General features: G+C 38.9%; 1 protein-coding gene across 5 annotated transcripts in view; it reads left to right on the plus strand.

Annotated features, from left to right (window-relative positions):
* Positions 1-22,085, plus strand: part of frmpd3 (FERM and PDZ domain containing 3) — a 99,842-nt gene that overhangs the window by 63,494 nt on the left and 14,263 nt on the right. For all 5 annotated transcript variants that reach the window (XR_001661667.1, XM_016669619.1, XM_016669621.1 and 2 more), the window contains 6 exons: positions 16,676-16,788; positions 17,773-17,927; positions 18,033-18,135; positions 18,428-18,473; positions 19,121-19,225; positions 21,896-22,003. Coding sequence is in view for 4 of the 5 variants with exons in the window: in XM_016669619.1 (XP_016525105.1) it covers positions 16,676-16,788; positions 17,773-17,927; positions 18,033-18,135; positions 18,428-18,473; positions 19,121-19,225; positions 21,896-22,003 (630 nt within the window). In the remaining variant the exon portion in view is untranslated. The remainder of the gene's footprint in view (positions 1-16,675; positions 16,789-17,772; positions 17,928-18,032; positions 18,136-18,427; positions 18,474-19,120; positions 19,226-21,895; positions 22,004-22,085) is intronic.

Consider the following 22,085-nt stretch of genomic DNA (forward strand, 5'->3'; position numbering starts at 1 on the left):
ATGTCGGCAATACAGCCTCATAGTCTCTTTACAATGGTCAACAATTTCTGATTTGTATCCAGATGAAATACATGCATTATTTCATACATTTACAATCAAATGCATATAGTATGAGTGATTGCAGCATCATGGAGAGACGATACATTTCCTGCATTTCCCAGCCGTGTACGTCATATCCTTAAAAATCATAGCCTACTCCTACTCCTTACCCTTCACATAAACCTTCACCTCTTTCAACGCTAATCCTAAAAAGTGCACTTACTCAACTTGTAATTCCAGTGCTAACTTCAAATCCAAAGCACTCGATAGGCACTCGGTGCACAGGGACATCAGCTCGGTCCTCTTGGTCAGCATTTTTGACAGTTTACAGTCTCCACAGGATTATGAGCACGCAGACACAGATGTGTAAACAAACACTGATGCATAAATCTTTCAATGGACCTGTCATAGCACCACCACTTTGCAATCAACTCTGGTTTTCTCAAACTTCGCACACATGGCTAAGCACCGGCTATCACAGCGGCGGAGAAAGGCGGGGACGATACGAGCTGTGACAATTAGCAGTGACAGGGTCTTAGCCTCGAGGAGCGAGGCAGCGAGCAGCTAGTAACTACCTTAAAGCCACTCCACCTCTGCAAGTTTACGGCTGACTCAAAGATGTGAAATTTACCATAAAATGCTGAGGCAGACAGCAGCATTTTCTCCTGCCATTTGTCAGCTTGAGCTCCCAGGACTTTATAAAGACACATTACGCTGTCTGCAATAAGAACCAAGGAAGTAAAAGAAGATAGAGGGATTGTTGATATTACTATAAAGACAGTACAGTTGTGGTGAAAAGGCTGCATATACCCAACCAAGCAGAAATTTTCATTGAAATATATATTTTAGGGGTACACAAGTTTGAATTTAACGTGGATTTTCTTCAATCTACACAATTAAAGTTAGACATTTAACATTTCACCAGAAAAGTGCACCTCTGTTTTCTATTCTGGTGAGAAATCTTGTTTCAGGGAAGAAAATTTATTCTGTGGCATAATAAATTCATTTTAATATATTGGGTAATATTTACGCTCACTGTAGGTGTACAGACGAGGTGCAGCTTTTATTTATTAATGCGACACTGCGTAGACGACAGAAAATCCACAAGAAATTCAAACTTGCACACCCAGTTCTCGTTATTCTTATTCGTTGAAGTGGGTTGGTGAATTCTTATGCTGTTGAGAACATAGCATGGTTCAAATGTTTAATTAAAATGGGAGGATAAAATGGCATCGATACCGATGAGTGTAAAACATCTCGAAAGAACTGCAGCTTAAATAAAATAGATCTCATTTTGCTATTTATGATCCATCTTTACTAATTTACCGACATGAGAGCAGAAAAGAGTGATCTCGTAAAATGGCCCTGCAGAAAGCTCAAAATGATGCGCCGCACACCAGTATACCTGCAATCTTGTTGGTAATCTCCACACTGATATTGATTTTCACCCCTCCATACTCAGTGAACACCCTGTGGTCACGGATACAAAACGATCTTATTGATCACACTGTTAACAATGGAAAAAAAAAAAGTGCTCAACTTTTGGCTAGTTTATCACAAATCCTAACAGTCTATGATAAACTATGATAAACATTGGTTTACTTTCTATCAGGTGCCTTTCAGGAAAAAATAAATAAATAAAAATCTGAGTGTTTTTAGCAAGGAAAATCTAGAGGTGTGTAGATGTAAGGGAGTAAATGCAATACAAGCAACCTGTGTTGGTGGTAAGGTCTATAAATCACGACTAAAGGTGAACAGTGTCAGAGCAGCAAGCACCAGGACAACGATTACATATTATTCTTTTCCAAATATGGAACCCCATGACTAATGTGTGCATGAAGACTGGGCATGACAGTGATAAACGCAATCAGAACTGCATGCAGTCAGCAGTTCTGCTTCAGTACAACAGTCGAGACTCCTAAAACGTGCCCAACCACAGAAAGCTGCATATTCATCTCCTGCCTAAGGTGCATTAAATGGATTAAAGCACCAAGAGCAGCCAAGCATGTATTCATTTCCTCCACACTGAAGGTGAGAGCAGACAACCACTAGAATATTATAGAGTGCCTCAATGTCTCAGGACCATCTTTTCAAATCAGAGGGAAGATTAAATATCTTTTTATGAAGTGAATTTAAAGATGGATTGTTTTTTTTTTTTGTTCTTTTAAGTTTTTAAAAGCTTTTCCACCTTATTTGCAGTCACACAAAACAGTTGCAACATTGAAATGTGAAAGGTTTATCAGTCACAATGGACATTTTTTCTTTTCTAGAATTGAATGGGTGAAAACAGATGGGCTTTTTGGACAAACTTTAGCTACTTCATTACAGAGAGTCTCTGATATTTCCCTTTGGATAGGATAGGCTTTCTTGGTCTGCTGTGTGTGACAGGTCATTAACTTGCTAATGCTTTCAGCTACTGTGCAGTTTCAGAAACACCACTGCAGTGGATCAGGCACACTGGTCATCTGAGGATTCTGGGGTTCTGGGTCTGGCCAGAACTTGACACACAAAGATAGATCAATGTTGTAATGAAGAGTGAAAACAGAACAGCACCAATGCTGGATAATGCAGGAGATTTATCTAATTTTGTGCAGTAAGTTGCTACTGTTAGTCCTTATATTAATGGCAACTGTAATGTTTTTGCTCTGGCTCAGTTATTTAATTCAATCTGCTTGAATCAAATCAAATCAAGAAAATCAAATAACCAATTTTGATTCCCGGCATAATACAATGCACAAAACGCAAAAACAAATCCAGTTCAGCTACCTTATTCCTGTTGCCCACGATGCTTTGCATGCATTTTAAACGTTACTTTCTACAATTATACTGGAGCACCATTCTGATGGGAACGTTAAATGTTACACTTTAAATGGGATAATATGGTTAGGTGAAGTCAAGTTTGTTTGCATAGCTTTCAGCAACAAAGTCTGTACCAAACTGATGTCCAGTGTCCTTCAAAGATTTTTGAAGATTCTGGCATAATCACATCAATTTCTATGAATGAAGAAGTTCAGAAAATAATTGATAACGTTCAGAAGTGTACTTGCACAGTAATAAGATTGGTTAAGTTTTGTTGATCGAGGTCAAGTCCAAGCTTGTGGGCTTTAAAACAGATGAAGAGCCCAATCAGAGGCTTAATGGCACACATCACTGGGCTTGGGAATACTATTAGGAGAAATGCAGAGGCAGGCCATTCCTGTGTTGATGATGTTGAACCCAGGCATCTACAAAATCATTTAAAAAAAATCAAAAATAAATCAAAAATGTAATTTAATAGTAGGCTAAAATCGCATTTTCTAAAATTAAATAAGGCAAGGTAAGATAATTTTATTTAGCACATTTTCAGACAAAATTTTCCAAAATTTACCCAAATAAATGTGGATAGTAAATTATATCACTATGTGTAATGAATATGTAGATCATGGATTTCAATTTTTGAGTTGAAGAATTATTTTTAACTCACTTTTTCCAATGGTATTTACATACGATAGCACAAAGAAGTTTTTTTTGTTCTTGTCAGAGAACTAAAGCTGCTCCATAAAACACATGCTACGTAGTAGGAAAACCTAAATTTTCAGCAAAAGGGTCGTCACGTTCAGTATCTAGTGCCCGTTAATGGGCTGTTGAACACGTTTCATCTGCTAGATAGAGAGAGACGCATTACAGAAACCTGTGCTGACACATTAGAAAAGCACAGAGAATAAAAAAAAAAAAAGAAAGAACAAAAAACTGCTCGCCACAGCAGACTTTGGTCCAAGCTATGTGGTGGATGAGTGGATCCTAGCTGGGCCAAAGCGTGCAGGCTGCAGGAGCATAGCATCTCAGCAGGCTATATAATTACACACCCTGATGGCACAGCCACTTGGTATTCTCTGCACACCCACTAAGACATACCAGGCCTCGATAAGTCAATGGTAAGAGAAGGGAACAGGAAGCAGAGGGAGAACTATTACAGACGCTTCAATCAGCGAGACCTCTGACAGCGGGGAGCCTGGGTCATGAATCAACCCCTGACTGTTGCGTGAACCTGAGGCATGGAGCCTTTTGACAGGCAGAGCCAACACGCTGCGCTAGAGGAGGAAATCTGACATTTTACATTTAATCTCTGATGAGTGGAATCACCTCATCAGGTAAATAAACAGCAGCACTCGTCAGGCTTGAAATCTATTGGAAAGCAGCGACAACAAACACAGAGCATGCTCTGTGTCACGCTGCAGCTGGGCTAGGAGACCACACAAATCACCTCATTACAGAATTGTTCTGGGTTGTCCTCGGCTTGTCATGATACGTTTAAGTCAGCAGCGAGCTGTTGCACCAAGCTTACTGATATTCTCTTTTCAGCTCATTATATGTTGCTGTGTAAAACCGAGCAGAGAAGCTGCTAAGACTGTTTTCTGTGCAGTTAAACACAATGTATGAATTAATATATTACAGGCAGAGCGTTTGTGGAAATGTGTGTTTACACTGCGGGGAACGGATATTAGGCCGAGGTGCAAACACAGAATGTGTGGATAGTGTGGGAAATGAGCTGAGAACTGCAGACTGCGGAAGGAAGGAGAGCACTTTATAGGTAGCTACAAAAAGGGCGGAGCAGGGAGGGGCATGTGGGTGATATCTCATGGGTCGGAGAAAACCAGAGAGAGGGAGGGCAAGGCAGCCATGCTGTACTTCTCGGAGAATGAGTGTCATTCTGAATCGTTCCGCTGTCAAGCAAGCTGCAGAGAACTGTTTGCTTCAGTGAAGGGTGACAGCAAAGAGACAGAGCTGCTCTGCTGCTGTCACAGCCACTCTGCATTTCACTTTCCAGACGTGGGCGGCTGCATGATAGAAATGGCTATGCAGGCCGCTGGACCTCTGCGGCCATCCGTGCTTTTTTTGTTGTTGTTGTTGTTGTTGTGTATGGAAAAACTACACCATCTCTGTCTGGGCTGTGAACTCTGTGAGATTCTCATGGTATAATGGCCTTGAAAAATAACTGTTTATTTTGATTTGCGCACAAAAGCATTGGATTAGAAACACCGCTATTTTTGCTGCGTCTAATGTAATGTAACATACTGACATGATGTAAAAAATTCTATAAAAAAATTATTCCACACTATGTTTAATCAAAGACGGGACTTTTAGAACAGTGTTAATTTATAGAGTGGCATGTGAGATCCATTCGTTTTCACATAAACATTTCAGAAACAGCCAATATGTGATGCAAATTTATTGCAACGTCACTGCTAATCATTTAACTATGCATTAATGTTTCCTAAAAGTTTCTGATGCTCAATTTGGTGGCTAAGTGTAAAGACATTAAGAAACTACATGCCATGTATGCTTACAACAAACCCAAAGCAGAAAGAAATAACACTCTTGCGCACTTCATTACTTATTGCAAGTCATATCATTATCACATAGCAAGCAACATTCACCAACATCAATACATATTGTTTGTTTTGGTAATATTTTGCAGTTCCTTATCAACTAACATGGAACATTTTCAGCTGAAAGTGATACGCTACTCCACACCTCAAACAGTTCTGTTTTCCACAGTACCTTCTCCGGAGCCGCATTAAAATGATTTCAATTTGCAGGACTGACATGAAAAGCAGTTTTAATGGATCACATTTTAAAACCTTGGCATACCTTGATACCGGTAACCAGCCCATTACTACTGCGAACAAGCCCCCAATAAGAAACATCAATTAGGAATCGAATTTGTAAAGATCCGGTGTATTAGCCTTGACTGACGACCTTGCCTTATAACCAGGATTTAATACTAATGCCTCAAATATACTATCCATGAAACTTAGAAAGAGAGAACTGGAAAAGAAATATGCAGTAAAGAGTTACATGAGAGAAAAAAGTTTAACAATATGCAGAGACCAGATAAAGCTCGGTATTGGATTTATGCTAGAGTACAAGTGGCTTCAAAATGTCTCGAGAGAAAGCGGTCTCCTCTAACTTACTGACGCATGCCTCAAAAATATCATAGGACAAACATCTTGAGACAGAAATCATAGATCCAAAAGAAACCGTCAGAGAAAACAGATCTCCTCCCCGTCACTGGGAACTGATGGCTGATCATTTATATCTTGGTTTTTCATCTTGTAAGCATTCGATTTCTTCCCTGTAACTCCATGTAGTTTTATGACTGTGTCTGTATTGCTGCCCTTTTGCATCACCATGCCATGACTTTAAAAGATGCAAACATATTCAGGGGTGCTGGTAAGGGGCTACAATATTGAAAAATAGACTGGTTTAATTAAGAAATAGAAGAATTTTACCTACAACACTTATACAATATTATCTAAGCATAAGCTTAGTTTAAATTTTAATTTAAATTTCCTTTTCCATGCATTGCAGCAGCAAGCAAATCTGAGTTTGAATGTTAGAAAAACACAAATTTATTTATACATCTTTGTTTGTGCCTGAAACTGACCTTCAGTTTCATGGGTGCATAAAGTAGAAGATTTTCTCTATATTGACAATATCCCAGTGTGGAGACGATTTAGCTTTGCTAATAGAAGACGGATGGACCAATTCCATCCGTTATATATTAGAAACCAGCTGCTGCTACAAATTTAAATCTGCGCACACTGACCAGGCTTTGTGACTTTATAATGGACCACAGGTGTAGAAAAAAAGTAGTTGAAATACTTTGTGGTAAAACATACATTTCAGCCTACTCATTGTGGAGAGAAAGGTGTAGATATATTTAAAAAATAAAGCCCACATCTCATGGGTTTACAAATGACTACGGCTTGAAACCTGCTGCCAAGAAAACACAACAGAAGCTTGAAAAACCCCAAAACTGATCCCTAACATGAACTTACCAAAGGTAGATTGTGGGCCTAAATCTGTCTAAATATTTTAGAAAGGACCTAAAAGGTGAATCATAATTATGTTCAAGTGTGAATATTCCAGTCAGAAATGATTGACCTAATTAATACAAAAAAAGTAGGAATATTTTCATAGACAACAACCTGCTAAAACTTGAATGTTGTTTAAATAGGATATAGGATTTTATGTTTCAGTAAATGTTGTATAGTGTTTTAACAAGCGCATCATTTTAAAAAGCTTAAGAGGTTCTGATATTTTCAGCAATCTTCATACTTTATGTTGGCTGAAGCCATTTTTAACCTCAACAATAAAACAGCAATTGAATATTATGGTAATTTCTTTGTACTTCCAGTGACTGGATAAATGACTACAACATTTTTCAGTTCTCTTTCCAATACTGCAGTCAGCACGGAACTAAATAAAATATCTAAACATTTGATTAAAGCGTGATTAAAATACTCCTTTTCACAACTTATCATTGGAAATTAAGGTTCCATTTACTCTGGAAACAACTCGTTTGGCAATTATTCTCTCAGCATAATCAGGTTTCTCTTTCAAATTAACATTCTCCCATGTATATATAAAATGTATTTTCTTAATTCAGTTATTTTTTTAATGAATAGCTTTACAGAGATAAGCAAATTATCAATGACTGAATGAGAGTATAGTTTGAGTAAAAGGTAAAAGATTTAAACATAAATCGTTTTTCTTGTCAGTGGCTTGGATTTCAATGGGACAACCTGTGTAAATTAAGGTTAAATTAAAAAAAATTAATCCAGCTTTTCCACAGATCACGGTCAGGGACAGTGTGTTTTTATTCAATGTCGATCATAATATGTGCTTAGCTTTCAACAGAGAGAACCTGTGCCTATGGAGGAAAAAAAGTATGAGATGCTTTAAGTCTTGTCACTTTCATCCTTGCTAGCATCTTCTTATTTTTAAAAGTACACAACTTAAGATAAGAGAGAGTCTCTGAGAGTATTCTTTCATCTTGAAATGTTTCTGATATTTCCCAGTAATAACTGTGATGATTACATGCAATCAGATTTTACATACACTTGTATGTAGTGTTTCACTGTATTAATGGACTTAGATATTTACTAGAGAGAATTAGTGAACAGGCAACATAATAACGACCAACACAGCAGACAGCACATGGACATAGTTTGAAGAAATACAAAAAAGTCACAAAATGCCACATGTCATGTCAAGAATACAACAGTCATCTGAAAGAAGACGCTGGTCACATGAGAAATAAAAACTGATTTGCAAATCTGGTAGACATGGCCCAAAACATTTGCAGCAGAACATATTTCTACAAAGTATTAACTCAATACAACAAAGACGAGACATATTTTAGATGTTACTTGTAAACTTTGTTGTTGTTGCTTGTTGTTTGTTTTAACCATTCATTATTTTTCCTTTCACTTCACAGTTATTTGTTCCCTTTGGTTGATCCATCAAAATAAAGAATAAATTAAATTAATTGAAGTATTTTGTTGCATGATGAGAACATTTGAAAACAATGTAAAGAATGACGATATTCTTTCAGGCACTATAACATTAAAAATACATATATCACTTCTTAGTTCAGAGATATACATTTTTTGCATAATGAGGAGGGATATTTGTGTGAATAATCCCACTTTTAAGGGCACAGTAAGTGACGATCCACGGCGCAAAGCCAGTGGACGAGTCAAGACTAGGCAAGTGAAAGCAGCAGCCATGTGTGGATGGAATAGACATCTAAGATTTACTTTCCTGGCGATCTAACCCATGGTGAAACATTTATCATGCTGCACAGCATGCCTGTTTTTACATAATCTGCAAGTACAAACAACAGAACACCTCAAAAATCCTCTGTCACGATAACAGAACACAGCAAATGCACTCCGAGGGAGGTTTTCAATTATTGATGCGTGAAGTAGGCATATACATCATTTTGTTCTGTCCATGTTATGAGCTGTATAAACCGTTTTCACGGTTCATATCATGAGCAGCACAAACACATCACAAATGCCTAGCAATGCATGAGAGTTTATGTCAAAGTTAGTCCGCTGTCATTCATCATTCGTCTTGATCAATGTGCTGAAAAAAAACAACAAAAAAAACAAAGTGACTCACCGGGGAGGGAGGAAAATGACAGAGAGAAAGTTTGGAGTTCAGAACAGAATGACAAGACGCCAGCATGTTCGATGAGTTACAGCGTCTACGAAAATCCTCCTGAGGGACGCCCCTTCCCGCTGTCTTCAGTTGCAGCTAAAACCAATTCTTTATGTTTAGTTATTTTTTCAGTATTTATGAGAAATAGTCTTAGATTTTCCTTGTTTTCTCCTCCTTTGCAGTTGTTGTTTATGCCTGCTTTTATTCCCTTCTCACCACTCCTTGTCGGCTCACAGTCAACTCTTGAAAATCACTTCATGTTCAGTAGTTTGCCATTGTGATGACTGACAACAAACCATTAATGCTACTTTCTTTGAACTGTATGACTCGACTACGTTGTGTTAATAACCTGTGCACCAATACACAAACATTAGAACTAGACCAAGAAAACTGAACAAAATTCTGTCGTTTCAATAAGAGACATTTTCCTTTAGATTGCATGCATGTTGGCGGTATTATCATTACTTACCCGGAGAGCACATGGCACCGGCATGTACTATAGGATGAAGGCAAGGCCAGCGTGGGAGTGTGATGCTCTGGGCAATGTTCAGCCACCTACCTAAGCATTGTTGCAGATCCTTTTACACCCTTTCTTGGAAATAATACATGGCCGAGACCTCTTTCAGATGGATAATGTGCCCTCCCACAAAGCAAAAATAGTTCAGGAACGATTTGAGGAGAAAAATAACACAAAATGTCTTAGACTTAAAGCATCTGCTGCTAACATCTTGTCACCAGACGCCTCAGTCGACCTTCAGAGGTTTGATGGAACCCATGCCTCAATGGTTTATTGCTGTTTTGTATGAAAAAGAGGGCAAAACGTTGTTAGGCAATCAGCCATTATGCAGCACTAAGGATGTTTGAGTAGTAATTGTTCCCATGGAGGCAGGTAGACAATGTTAATTTATGAAATGAAATTTTAGCATGACGTAACATTTGTATGGCATGGTTCTACATTGAGTGCTCAAAGAACAAAGCGGACCATTGTGTAGTTAGACAACACAATTGAGAAGTCACACAAATGTCTGTAAACATTCAAGGGATATCTTCAGCAAAACTTTTATAAAACAGCTGCAGTATGTGCAGCAACTTCAAAAAGGGAAGGCAATAAAAAGGTTTGCAGAGCTTGATAAATGGACTTAATCTGGCTCAATCTGTAAAGGACATTTGTGCAAAGAGATAAATGAAGTTAGTGATGGGAGTGAGGTAATACATAAACTGTGGGTGAAACCTGGATCTTCACAACATGATTTATTGTTATTTTTCAAAGGAAAGCAATGACATCTGCGTTAACATCAAGACAACTAACAGAGATTCAGTTCTTAATATTTAGTGGGCAGCAGGGAAAGGGAGGATATATCCCTGTAAATCTATTCCCATGAATCAGAAAAAAAACCTAAAGCAGGTTTAACGTAAAGAAAAGTTAAATCATTTCGAGTTTAAAAAGGGTAATGCAGGAGTCTCAAATAATAAATCTGTCTTTATTGGCACACTGAATAAAACGGAAGTAATGGCGGGAGACAGGACAGGATATTAAAATGATAAAACAATGGGAGTTGCATCCAATTTTAGTCAGAGGACTGCCAAAGATTTTAAATGATCCAATTGTCCGGATAAAACACACCGCGGAAACTTGATCCGAGAGGACCCACGGGACTACTTCTAACATCACTTTTCCAATTGAAGAAGGAATAGGTTTTGCTTTCTTGTAGGATTCATGCGTCTGTCAGGGTCAGCCTTCACATGTAACAGGATAAAGTTCACTCCCAGTGGATTCTTTCGTTTGAGTCTTTCAGTCCAAACCCTCAATTACTTTAAGACACAAATCTCAAAACATGTCAACAAAAAGCCACATTTCTGAGTGAAACTTGAAGCTCAAAGCATATTGAAGTCAGGTCCCCACGTTGTGTTTATATTTGTAAAACTACTGGAGGCCAAACAGGTAGAGACTTTTTTTTTCTTCTTCTTTTTGTCTGGGAAGGCTCATTTCACAGTACAGTGGAGAGATTATTGTGTTGCCTCCTTAGTAATACTAATAGGATTTCTCCAATATCAAGGATTTGCTGCATTTAATACGAAAAGTTGGAAGCTTGAACTCAAGAGTGAGGAAGGATTTTTCTGTGATGCTGTAGTAAAAAAAAAAAAAGAAAAAAAGATATGTTTGACCTAAACATAAAATATTAAATATATCTGTTTGGTTAGCTTCATTCTCATTCAGTTAATGTAATTCTAAGTGTCTGACCTAACATGGAGAATACCAACTCTCTCTGTGCATAATGAATAATAAGTGATGAGCAATTGTCTGCGTTCCAAAGTCAAAGATCCCATAAGATGCAGTTATTCGCTGCTCTCCCCAGTTTCCAATTAGTGCCACCCAAATCCCAGTTTTCAAACGTGATTTCATCTCTGCAACAAATTACAATTTATAATTCTGGCATTTACATTTACGAAACACAGTTAATCAGTGGGTATAACGATTAACAATCGTTATTGGGGTAAAATGAGTAAAAAGAAACTCCTCAAGCATAACAAGAAAGTGGTCGGATAATTAAAGGTGCCATGATGAAGCGTCATGCTCACTGGAACTGAAATAGATTCCTTATATCTGTGACTGATGTATCAATTAAACAAAGAAACAGCAACTACTGCAAGGCAGAAATCGGTATTTTGTTAAGTAGTTTTATTTTGAAAGCATTTGTTTCTGTGCCTTATGTAGCCATGAATCTCAGTCCTGTTGTTTGGACGACAACTTGAATCAGCAAAATTCTGAGTAAGACTAACCATTTTCTTTTTCTTGAAGGTCCTTTGCTGACTCCAAAAATGTCCAATGCGCACACTAACACTAAAAGAGCAGGGTGAGCAGTGGCTCACTTTAAGTCCTTAAAACAGGCTCCAGTGAGCAAGGTGTGTTTTTTTTTTCAGTAATATTTACCACAGACAATTCAGTAAAATATCTGAAAATTCACACAGCTCAAAATGCCTAAATTTCTTATCTATCGTATATCACATCAAACCAGTTAATATCAATATTAAACAGTCAAAATACCCAAATAAAGACGTTCAGGTTTTTGTTAAGTTGAATGTGCAGCAATTTGTTGAAATGTTGTTTTGTTGCCTAATTCTGATCTACTTAGAGATTGTATTTTAGTGATTTGTTGCCTTTGTATTTCTGGGTATGTCTGTGAAATGTTCTGGGGTTTTTTTGTGTTTCTGGTTCACCCTGTACTTTCCCTCCATATGTTAGTTACCTATTGTGCCGCAGGTTTATCCGCTTTCTTACTTACCTGTTATTATTGTCCATCCGGTGTCACAGGAGCCTAGTCATTGTAAGTCAGCTTATAATGGTAGACCAGCAGTGGGAACTGGGCAAATGAGAAGGAGACTTACTCACTTACAACATCCTTAGATAGGCTGGCAACCAGCATGCCTGGGCTGGTCACTTGTGATACACTTTCTTCTTTAAAGGAAACTTTATCAAGAAAAATCAATAAGTTTCTTCTGGCATACAATACCTTTTAAGTGTCTTGCTCTGCATGTGTTGACGTGTTTTTGTGATGAGAATCCAGGGCATTCTGCTTTCCAGTATTATCAGAGTAGGATGCGACAGTGTCAGAATTATTTGAAAATACAAAAAAATAAAGAATTCTTATAAAATACAAGCTGGTTATTAACAAGTGTCCTGTATTCACACAGAATCTTGTTGTTGTTGTTTTTTTTAACCTGATACTCAATGGTTCTCAGTTCATCTGTTTCTCAAAGACCAGCCGGTATTCTTAGCGACTAGATTTATATTTGAACACTTTTATGAAAGTTTCCTACTCATTTTGCAGCAAATCTGTAATTCTACCAGGTAAAAGAAATTTATGTAAGTATAATTAAGTAACAAACACAGACGTAAAATGTGCTCATGTTTTATTATGTAATAAGGAAAATCTGATGATCTTCCTGCACTGCTGCTCCTTACCCTAATATAACTAACATATGGCCACAGGTGAAACAACATTTACTGCAGTAAAATTCTCTGTTTTAAATGGAGCTAAACAAAGAGTGTTTAATAGTATGAATGTGTGATTGGAATTGATTTAGATTTTTTTTTTCTTTTGATTGGTTTAGAAAACAAGAAGCAAATCTGTCCTCAAGAGCAAATCTCACGTGAAGCTGCTGTTTCCTCACAGTTGCACAGACACTTTATGTACCCAGGCAAATTTATACGTATAAAAAAGAAACTGAGGATAATGCTCATAAAAAATAAAAATAAAAACAACCAAATACAAAGACCTCAAGATTAATTAAAATTTCCCTGGGGAACATACATGCTGAATGAAAATGCGGCAACCCTTGTTACGGCGTCAACGACAAACGTGTTTGAGTTCAGGCCCACAGGGATAATAAGAGAAAGGTCGGTTTTCCACACCCCGAGGCACGGCGAGCTGCTGCAAACCCTGACGCCTGAACAAAGCAGGTACGCGAGGCTCTGACCTCCAGTGCCTTGAGGAAATGCTGGCATCTGTCCATGGTTGCTGCAGAGCAATCAAAGAGTGTCTGGTTAGCTTTCTTTCTCATACATCCCTATCGCCGTTCACCCACTAGCCCTCCATCAACCACAGCTTCAGCGAGTGTAGTAAAGCTGTAGCCATAGCAACGGAGGGCCTGCCAATGTCCTTGGGGATCATTTCTTGACAGAATTCCCCTGTGTCTTCATTTAGCGAAAGGTTGCTCCCTCTGCTGAGTAACTGTTTATCTTTGCAGACGTGTACGCTGCGGTGGCCGTTGGCCGCCTTTATCATCCTCCCATCTGTTAGGTCCTACCGCTCCACTCGTTCTGGATGCTGAAACTAATCCCCCCCAAAACTTGTGATAGGAATTTAAAGCTGCCAACTCCGAGTTCCATCCAAAAAGCCCCGGGACAGTAAACAGGGCGAAGAAGGAAAAGGGGGAGGAGTGAAACATCTTTTTGGATAACAATCAGGTTGGTGGCAGAGCACCGTTTCAGCTTTATTTTAGTTCCAGTGTGTTCCTTACTCGCTGCAAGGTCATCTTCTCATCACTGAAATTACAAATCAGGCTCTGAAGGTGTTTCTGACTTAACCCTCTGCAATCGTTGCACGTCCCTCACAAACCGCCAGTCAGAGGGAAGATGTACGGGACGGGTTTGCTTCCAGTAACAGATGGTGGAAAGAAAATGACGTTAGAAGAGAGTGGAAGGATGGGAAACATCAGCTCCGCCAGAATAAATTGGAAGTATCAAAACGACACAATTCCTCTTTAGAGGCAGAACAAGCAAGAGTAGGATCTTTGATCTCCGTTGTGCACCTTTGATATGTCTATAGCAGGCCAGCAGTGAAAAAGACACGAACTCTGAATACTGAAAGATTCTTTGAAATTAATATTTTATAAACAGATGGGTTAAAACATAGTTCCATTTTTACAGATTTCTTCTGGATTTTTTTTTTTTGTCACCCTCACATGTTTCAGATCATTAAATACATTTTTTTGTAGCATTCAAACTCGATCAAAGGCAATAAAAAATGCAGTTTTTAGATGTTTTTTGTGTGTTTATTACAAGAAAAAAGCAATCCCAGCTAATCTAGCTTAATGTGAAAAAGTAATCACCCTCCCCCCCGCCCATCCCAGACCGGTGGCTTTTACAATAACCATTTGTCATTTTGCTCCCGTCAAAGCACAACATTTTTAAAGTTCTGCCACAGCATCTCGATGAGATTCAATACTGAACTTTGTCTAGGCCACTCCAAAACTTTCATCTTGCTTTCTGAGCCATTCAGAGTTTGCAGACTCTGAATGTGCAGAAGAATACAATACTGTCCTGATGCATAACCTACTTGCTCTTGAGCCAAAGACCACAAAGTGTCTGTCAGACATTTTCCCTCGGGATTTTCTGTCAAAAAGCAAAATTCATGACTTCATCAATTATGGCATATGATATAGACCCATAACTGGCAAAAAGTTATGGGTCAGACAATAACACCACCACCTCACCACTGTCAACATGAGCTCTTTTGTCTGAAGTTGTGTGCTAGTTTTAAAAAAAAGATACCATAACAAGAAGTTTGAGTTTTCTCTTGTCAGTCCACCGAATGCCTTACTTAAAGTGTTGTGGATCATCGAGATCAAGATGTTTTCTGGACAATTTTCTTCTTTTTTTTTGGTTAGAAGTGTTTTTGTCTTAGAGCTATAGTTTCCCACGGGTCTAATTTTGCCAAGACTTTTTCTTATTGTTAAAATATGAGCAATGACCTTAACTGAGACAAGAGAGGCCTGCAGTTCTTCAGATGTGTTTCTGAGCTCTTTTCTTATGACTAGTTAATGCGCTCTTGGAGAAATTTGGGCCTGCCACTTCTGAAAAGGTTCATCGCTGGTTCACATTTTCTCCAGTTGAGGATAATAGCTCTCAAAGAACTATCTCAAACTGGAGTTGAGTAGTCTGCCTCATTTAACATGTGTTAAAAGGTGGGATTTGACACACTGCAGCATTCCTGATGTATATCGCCCCTTCATAAATAACTTTATAACCTCTTCGACACTGACAGACATAATTAACTTTGTTTCTTTTCTGATTTTGAATTTAATTTGATCAGTGCATGGCTTCATACCTTTCTTCCTGTTGTCAGACATGTTCCATTTAACTGATTTCTTGATTCTAAAGAGGCATTATTTTGTCACATATAACCATATTTTTTTTTTACTTTAAAAAAATAAAATCATCATTTGAAAAAAATTACCGTGGTTGTATAGGTTTTATTAATGGCAAGTAACAGGTCAGTGTGACCAGAAAGCAAAGCCAGATAAAATCCTTGAGGGTGCAAAAACTTTTCCCCACAATATTGTACATGATTATTTTTGAAATAAGAAATGTTTTTAATATAATGCATTTGTTGATGTGGAATAAGCTTATTTAACACAGTGACACAAGGCAGAAATTAATGATGCATGACGCAACTGTACATAATCCATGCTCCCCTGTAGCCCTGCACAAGCGCAACATCCTAGAAGAATATAAATCTAAACTATTGACCATTTTGACTCGCCCTCCCCTTTTTTCACTGACTGTGGCACTCAGAGAGATATTGGCTCTCAACATTGTGTCCCTGCATAACAATCCCGGGATAGTTCAGCCAAGCTTTTTGTCTGCATCTTTCTATTCCAGCCCATCTGCACCATTAACATCACAATCCGCGTCTCATCTTGAGTCAGCAATCATCGCGGATATGGGCATAAATATCTGGTTTTGCTCTCTCTCACACAATGATTTCCATTTTTTTTTTTTTGTGCCCCAAACACACACTCACTCTTTTTCAGTAGCCTTGCTTTCACGGCCTCCCACGCAGGCATCTGTAAAAGAGCATGTGTGGTTCGCAGCGTTCGTGCGGTCCACGCAGGCAGAAACTGTCAGATTCCGAGCCCTTAATGTGTTACATCCTCTGTGTGCTGCCGGTTCCTCATAATTGCGGGTTTTGCTGCCAGATACCTAAGGCAAATATTTTTCCAACATCGTTGACTCTGTTTTTATTTTTTTTACTTCGGTTTGTTTTATGTGGAAAAACTTTACGAGGCAGATTGGTTGCGGGTGAGAAAACAGAACGTCTCACCTGCTTGTTTTTATTTCTGCTTTCTTCCCGTGAAACAGGTGGATGATTGCGACACAGAGAGCAGCCTTTGCAGCGCGACCCCGTCCCATGTTGCTCCCTCCTCTCAGGGAATGGCCAAGGTCCAGGATGGACACACGAACGCATGTGAAAGGTGGAGATTGTTTGCAAGCAGCCTATCAATAAATCAGCAATAAAACAATCATTGTTTTATTCCTGTCCAGTGGTCAGCTGGTGGTGTTTTTTCAAATAGTGATGCTTCCTGAACCTGCTCAGATTTTGACAGTTTACATCCATGAGATTCATCTGTCATGAAATTTAAAGTGGATTTAGCTTCCAAACAAAACAGCTTTGGTGGAAGAATCTGTTGATGGGACACATATTAGTCAGAGTACACAAACCTTTACAGAAGTGAAGGACAAAAACATCAGTGATGAAGAAAAAGCATAAAGTCCAATTTGCAGTTTGTTTTGAAGAGCGCACAACCAGCATGTGGCAAACATGTGGTTGAAGCCAAAATTAAATGTTTGGGCCCACATGAAAAGTAACATATTGCATTTTGCAAACTACATTAAACTGAATTCATGATGAAATGAGGTGGTGGCAGCATCATGTTGTGTTGATTTTTTTATTTTTTTTTCGTTAGCCAGAACGCTGTTGTAAAACTGAGATAAGCACTGACCAGTCCAGTAACAAAGGTTGCTGGAGGCTGCTTAAGACTTTAAACTGGGTTGGAGGTTCACCATTCAGCAAGATAATTACCCTAAACATGCAGCCAGAGCTGCAATGGAATAATTTAGATCAAAGCATATCCACACAAATATGGCCCAGTCAAAGTCCAGACCTAATTCCCATCAAGTGTCTGTGAAAATATATGTTCACAGACATATACAGTCTGACTGAGCTGAGCCAGAAGTCTCTAGATGTACAAAGCTGGTGTTGACATTACCCAAAAGACTGCCAGCTGCATTTGCAGTAAAAGATTATTATCAAGATGTTGATGCGGAAATGCTGAATGCCACACTTTTTAATGTGCACATAATGTCCCAACAAAATACATCCCAGTTTGGGATTGCAAAGTGTCACCATGTGTTCAATGCGCAAATTCTGAATTTCTGAATTTGCATTTACCTCACAGCACTGACATGTTAGAGGAGAGCCACGATGGTATGGACAGTGGCACCCTGAGTCCTCCTTCAGCTCGACAGGTTACCATCAAGCGCCACCCTTCTCAAGGCTTCGGCTTCATAGCAGGCAGCCAGAGGCCTGTCATCGTTCGCTCCGTCTCTGCCGGTTAGTCAGCATGTATGTTTGGAAAAAAGGGACACCTGACGTGAACAAGAGGGACTTCGTCAGATGAGAATATATTTTTTTTTACTGTATGTCTTTTCTCAATAGACGGCCCCTCCTTTGGAAAACTTCTCCCTGGAGACCAGATCTTGGCCATAAACGAAGAGACGGTGAGCGACGCGCCACGGGAGAGAGTCATAGACCTTGTAAGGTAACATCCTTTACTGTCCCAGGAGGGAGGGAGGGCGGGAGGAGGAAGAGGGTCTTAAAGTCAGGGGACCAGCAACAATGGCAAATGGGAACAAAAATCTAAAGACTCGGGTAAAGAGGATGGACTGAAAAGAACAAACAGTTTCTCACAGCATCAACAGCAAACCTGTGGATGACTCAGTCCTTTTGCAGCCAAGGAACAGCAATAAAGCAGCAGATAAAAACTGTTCTTTCAGTGCTGCACTCTGTGTGGCATTATCTAACTCCGTCCACTCTCTGCTGTCTCTCAACAGACGCTGCAAAGACACCATAGTTCTCACTGTGCTGCAGCCCCATCAGGTAATACAATGGGGTGCTCTCCCTTTCATCCCCTCCTCCCTGAAGATTCCTCCTTGTCCTCGTCAGTCGCAGCTCTTTTTCCCTTTCCGTTTGAATCGTACGGCTAAACAAAAGTGCAGTGTTCTGTTCCAGTGGTGCAGAATGAGGACGTACATTAGTATTCATGACCTTGCTCTGTACACTGTAATTTCTTTTCCTGGTAACCCTGCACAACAACTCCAAGTGGGGACATAAACAGCCACATGAGACTTTAATAAACAAGAGTTTTTATGTGGATGCATCATTCCCTGCAGAAAACAATAGAAATGTACAATTCATCTTGGTAAGAACCAGCAGAAGATTTTATGTTGTTTGTTGCATAAAGATAAAAAAACAAGCAAACATTAAAATAAAGCATCTTATCATTTGGAAGCTAGAGTTATGATATGTCTACATAAAATTCTAAAGGTTAGACAAATCTCAAATGAAGAAACTTTTGTTTCTGTGGATGATGCTTTCATTTAAATCTTGCACCTGCAACTTTACACCCAATTTATTTGCTGGTTCTTTAATGCATGTCTTTTTAGTGCGAGTCATGACTCACTTGTAAGTCGTACATCAATCAGCAATGCTTCACAGAGTAACCATCACTCTCCTTATGTTTTTAGTCACCTAAGTCTGCCTTCATAAGTGCAGCCAAAAAGGCCCGCCTGCGAACCAACCCTCCTAAAGTGCGCTTTTCAGAGCAAGTGTCGATCAGCGACCCGGACTCAGTAAGTTTTAGCTGCATTAAAATAATTGCTGTTACCCTTTCGTCCCCTTCTTTGCAAGCTTTTTATTTTTCAGCAGGAATCATTAAAAAAATATAAAAAAAGAGCAAAACCATCTCTCTCTTCTATCTCTACTTTACGTGAGTGCATCGGGCAGAGACGAGAAGTTTGGTCAACCTTTTTGACACTAAATAAATTGCTTTTTTTTTTTCGTGACAGATTTTGCTTCTCTCAAGTGCAACTTGTGACTCTTTTGTTAGTTGTTTGAAAACAGCCAAAAAAAATAAAAATTAAAAATGCTCCAGCTTTTCAGTTACGAAGGACATGATGACGATCCTAAGTGCTTAAATAGAATGCAACTGGATTTTTCGCCTATCATCCAGAAGTCTTTGGTTCTGATCATGTGCTGGGAGCTCCAAGCTTATAAATGGTAGGTGAAAAGATTACACTAATAGGGACAGTAAGGACAAGTGGGTTGCTGACCCAAACACACTTCCTGTCATATTTATTTTTGGGTAGCTGCCCAGAGAAAAGTTGTAATGTAAGGCACTAAGCACCCTTTAGTGAGGAATTTTAAGCAAAACATTTAGCTCTCTAGTAAATTATTAAAAAATGTCTTCCCTAAGTTTTAAATTTACCTCACTGAAATGTGCAGGCACCCTGGCCAACACTTGCGGATTCTTCCAAATAAGACCAATATGCGAATTGTTTTACTCACATGTTTCAGAATGTGAATGGCTGTGAAATCAACCAGCAAGGCAAGTTAAGGCTGCATTTTAAGTGTTAGAAAGGAGGAACATGAGGCGACCGTCTATGATTGCTATTGGCTTTTCATTTGAAGTGAAAATGGCTCCACTCTTTCCTCCTTTTTCTCTCTTTCTGTACGTTCTGTATGTTCCTCACTGCACCGGGCGTTTGTGTTTGGATGTTTTCTCCCTGTGGGGAACGAGTCTCTCTCCAAATACCCCTATCACACAATTGCCTATCTGTCTTGCATTTCAGGGGTGCAGGAAGATGCGCAGCTTTCAGTAAATAAAGCACTACCACAGAAAATTTGATCGCCAGCTCAGCCAGCAAAGCAAAGATTTTTTTGGACATGTCAAAAACTCATGAAAAATTGCACGTGATCATGTCTGAAACATGAGATATGAAATTATTTATGAAATGTGCTGCTCAGTTGTCACAGTAATTAATTACCCCCTAACATTAATAATTGCCATGCTAAGCTATGCAGATACTCTGTCTATGCTGAGGATAAATACAAATAAAAAAAACTTGACTGTGAATTCCACACATTTCATCCTAAAACACTTGTTCAGCAAAATGTACTTCAAGTTTAAACCCCACAAAATAAATGTTTTTAATACAGGAAAAAAGCTACGTGACAGCAGCTTTATCGTAATCATTCAACGTTATCATTTGCGCAGAGAAACAACGCCGTTCCTTGCTAACGCTCACACCTTCCAACCAGAGAAGTTTACAGTGATGATTTTTAAATAACATTAATGCTGCAAAGTTCACAAAGATGTCAAGCATCATCAATTTAACAAAGGACCAAACATTTTTTAGTTTGGTGGAAGAACAAAGACAGCAGTATTGCTCATCACAATACTCCTGTCAGTCACGATTCTTTAAATAAAGCAACAACAGACTCTTGTGGAGCCACTTCTGTTTGGCTTTTTCATTACACCTGACTTCAACATCTGCTCTGCCCTGACAGGGCCATATCATGGGAAACAAGCTATTAAGACAATTAACAGTTTTTTGTTATTTTTTTGAGCAGATATGGAGGATGGAGTTTGTAAAGGGAAGTGATGGAGCTGGTTTTAATGTTTTCACCAGTGTACTGTAGTTGTAACGAGAAAAATCAGTTCACTCTCTGCTCTCGGTTCGGGACATGCTCTTACATTACAACTGTTCTTTGATGATCAGGAGCTGCCCAGGTGTCTCCTATGTCTCACCTTTAGGATGAAAGAAAGTCATAGAAAGTAAAAAATAGAGGAAATGCTAAGAGAAATTCTGCGATCTTTGCGAAAACCTGTTAAGGCTTTCGAGACCCTCTCTTGCATGTCATGAAAAATCTCTCTGCTTTGTCTTATTACCTTTGGATTGCATTTTTTTTTTCCTGATAACAAATCCAGGAAAATCTGTTCTACATTCTGAGAACAGAGTCATTTTCTTCGAAATTCTTTTGCATGAGGTAAAATAAGTTGACATTAAGAGGAGAGTTCCTTTTTCATCTGATACAAGTTAAGAAAAACTGCACTGCATATCAGATCTTTTCTCTGTCAGAGTGCTCCGAGTAAAGGCAGCAAGGTTGAATTTAGCCCCTGATTTATGACTCTCCTCCATCCAGTTTTCTTTACATGGCATAAATATTAGATGTGTAAGCCGGAGAAAATTAATAATCCCTTCTTTGATCATAATACTACGCATAGGATAGCTGTCTTAAAGCAACAGCTTTGCCCCTTCTCAGTCAGGTAAGTAAGTTAAAAGATCTCTTCCTTGTTTACTCGAGGCGTCTTATCTCTTCTGCTTTCCATCGATTCCCACCGTCTGATGCCGACCAACCATTACATTTGATTATGTTCATTCCCGATCACCTTTTTAACTTATTTCCACAGCCTTCTTCAATCTGAACAACCCGTTTTTCCTCTTCGATCTTTCTTTCAGACGATGCTTAAGGACGACTCCTTGCTGCTCATACCAAATGTGCTGAAGGTGTTCTTGGAGAATGGACAGATTAAATCTTTCACGTTTGACAGCCGCACCACTGTCAGGGTACGTATGAAGGCTGCCGAGCTGCCGTGACAAAGAAATTCAGGTAATAGTTTTATTCTAGCAAAAATTAAATTGACATTAT

Source organism: Poecilia formosa, unplaced genomic scaffold, assembly GCF_000485575.1.
Source record: "Poecilia formosa unplaced genomic scaffold, Poecilia_formosa-5.1.2 Scaffold26, whole genome shotgun sequence".
Taxonomy (NCBI): domain Eukaryota; kingdom Metazoa; phylum Chordata; class Actinopteri; order Cyprinodontiformes; family Poeciliidae; genus Poecilia; species Poecilia formosa.